The following is a 3,230-nucleotide window of genomic DNA, read 5'->3' on the forward strand; positions in this document are numbered from 1 at the left end:
TTTATTTTCGGGAACCTAAAACTTAAGTACTTAGGCAAATTTATTAAAGAATAAGGGCTAAAAACGGTTAGAGTTATAGGAAGTTTAAATAGAATTCTATATTAAGTAATATAATAATATATATATTTTTTACTTTATAGTTAAATTGCTTTTATAGATGTAAATCTGGTTATTGTAAGTATTAGTCTATTTAAAACTGTTCTAGCTATTTCTGCTATTGATATTTTAATAGAATGCTTAAAAGAGGCCTCTTTAGTGCTTAATAATTAATGTAGCTAAATAGGGCATCTAGACCTTAAATTATTACTAACTGCTAAAGTGTTTTTAGAAGCCCACTAATTATCCTTAACTTACTTATAATCCTTTTAATTAATATATATACCTCCTTATCTATACTTTTTGTAGTAAAGTGTATACGCCGCCTAAATAATAGAACGCCCTTTGGTATAAACTCTATATAAGCTACCGGCCGCCTAAAGATAAGGAAAAAGGAAGAGGCCCTAATAAAGATATAATAAAGGTTCTCTCTACCTTAATAATTAAGAGTTAAACGGCAAAATATAATCCCTTAATACTGGAAGTTACTATTAATGAAATAAGGTATATTATTAAGCTTAAAGTAGAAAATAGAAGTATAGATCAAATCCTTTACTAAGGTTGCTTATATGCTAGACGCAATAGAATTATATACTAATTGTTTAAGATCCTTAAGTAAAGATAAATCATTAATGTTTGGCTCTAGACCGTTAAAAAATATATTAAGACGATAGTATTAACTACGCGCCTTTATTAGCACGCTATTATAGAACTTTTTCTATTCTCTTTCTCTATCTAAATTAGCCGTAAATGCCTGTACTAGGCGTAAAATATATTAATTTATAACTAGGGATTGTACTCCTACCTTATATTTATAAGTAGAAGAAGTACTAGTCCCTAAAGAGAGTATAAAATCCAGTTAGCCCTTATTTAGCTAGAGAAACTAGCATTTCCAGAAAGTAACAAAATAAGGATTATTAAACTTAAGGCCACTGTTACGGAGCGAGTATAAGCGGTGATAATATATAGCAAAGTAGATACTATTAAGCTATATATATAAACTGCGTAATAAAGTCAAGACGTTGCGTAAGGAGAGAAGGTAAGGAAACGGGAAGAAAGGGTATATATCGTTAGTTTGGTTACTTGGTTAATATATACACGGAGTAGAATAGGATTTAAATAGCGGTCCTAGCAGAACTTAGTAGAATTTAGTGGACTTAGCAGAATATAGTAGAATATAGCAAACTGCCGTTAGATTGCCGTAGATTGCCGTCTTGCAGTTAGTCTCTTTTTACTAAGTTAGTGGAAATAGGTAGACGAGTTGGTAGAAACAGGTAGGCGAGTATAAGGTGTTACAGAGGTGTCCCGTAATAGTACCCCCCCTTTAAACTTGAGCTTCTGCGAGATAGGGCTGTAGTAATTCTAAATAGAGTTTATAAAAGTCTTCTGCGGCTTATATAAGTCCTATAGAGTTAACAAGTTCCTATAAGGGCTTAGTAAAGCCTCTCCATTTTGTAAGGTATATATATTAGCGTCTCTAACCCAAGCCTCCCCCATAACAAGGGCCTTTAGGCTATGGCGAAATGGGTAAAGAAAAAGGTAGGGCGCCTAGCAGAAGACCCACACCTACTACCCCTATGAAGAGCAGGAGAATCACAGGCCACAAACGACAACGATAAGAAGGCAAAGATCCTTATAGAAAGGTTCTTCCCCTAACCAGCTCCAGCAGACCTTAGTGATATCACGGGCAAAACACTGGTGACTCGCCTGCGGGTTAACAGCGACATAACAACAGAGGAAATGGCTAGAACCATTAGCCGCCTTTTAAATAATACAGCACTAGGACCAGATGGGATTCTAAATAAGGCCCTAAAAACCTATAGGCCACTTATAGCACCTTGGCTTGCAGATATAGCCAGAGTATGCTTTACTATAGGCTACTACCCGCGACTTGGAAGATCTATAATGACAGTTATCCTATAAAAAGAAGGCAAAGCAGATTACTTAATCCCAGGAAGCTACCGCCCTATTGCCTTAGAAAACACCCTTAGTAAGATCTTAGAAAGGGTAATAGCGGAACGCATAGCAGACACGGTAAAGGAACACGCCCTACTACTATAAAGCCAAATAGGGGCAAGAAAGAACCGCTTAATACTATTAGTACTTACGCTACTCGCTACCACTATTAAATCTATATAGGCAATGCGAAAGGACTTTATAGTATTAATGCTTAGCCTAGATATTAGTGGTGCCTACAACAATATACCCCACAAGCGTCTCCTGTATATCCTTAGGGTAAAGGGCTTCCTAGAATGGATTATATAATTTGTCTAAGGGTTTATAGGCCAGAAAGAAATATTACTAGTCTTCAGCGGATACCAGAGCCCCTCCATTGCAGTTATAACAGGAATACCACAAAAATTACCCCTCTCGCCTATACTCTTCCTTTTCTTTATAAGTAACCTGCTTAACTTCTTTAAGGAAGGGGCGACTTAGGGGATAGGCTTTGTTAATAACACAAACCTAATTATATACGGGCCAATAGCCGCAAAGAATTGCAGAACACTAGAGAAAGCCTATAACACTTATATAGAATAAGCAAAATGTTATAGAGTCTAATTCTCACTAGAGAAATACCAGCTAATCCATTTTATAAGAAAACGCAACTAATTTGCAGATCTCTAGTATATAATTCGTATCTAAGGCTTTAGGGGTTAACTAGTTTAGGGCCTAAGGGTATTAAAAGTATAGGTAGATAGTAAGCTTTAGTGGAGCGTATATGCGGCGCAAGTGGCCCGTAAAGGCTAAGTATAGTTTATCGCTTTATCTAGGATTGTTAATTCTATATAGGGTCTATGCTTCCAGAGGTTACGCCTACTATATATAGCAGTTGTCCGGCTAACTATAATATATAGATCTAGTATTTAGGCTATTAGAGAAACTAAAAAGGGCCCCCCTAAATTACTCCTTAAACCACTTTAAAAGGTCTAGATAGCCTGCCTCTAGAGTATTATAGGCGGGTATAAGTAAACGGCCACAGCACTGCTTAAGAAGGAATCCAATATTCCCCCCCTATAGTTACATATTAAAGCCGCTGTAATATAAAGGATATAAAATAAACGCAACTCTAATGTTATAAAGTACATTAAGACACGCCTAAGTAAACTATAGAGGGACCCTAGGGTGCTCTATAG

At 36.0% G+C, this 3,230-nt stretch overlaps 1 protein-coding gene across 1 annotated transcript; it reads right to left on the reverse strand.

The window, feature by feature from the left end:
• Positions 1-313: 313 nt before the first annotated feature.
• Positions 314-529, reverse strand: K441DRAFT_546292 (uncharacterized protein; the record flags this gene model as incomplete). Its single annotated transcript, XM_067642852.1, has 1 exon — positions 314-529. A coding segment is annotated over one exon (216 nt), but the record flags the coding sequence as incomplete, so codon positions are not given.
• Between the last annotated feature and the right edge of the window lie 2,701 nt (positions 530-3,230).

The sequence above is a fragment of the Cenococcum geophilum genome, assembly GCF_001692895.1.
Source record: "Cenococcum geophilum 1.58 unplaced genomic scaffold K441scaffold_9, whole genome shotgun sequence".
Taxonomy (NCBI): domain Eukaryota; kingdom Fungi; phylum Ascomycota; class Dothideomycetes; order Gloniales; family Gloniaceae; genus Cenococcum; species Cenococcum geophilum.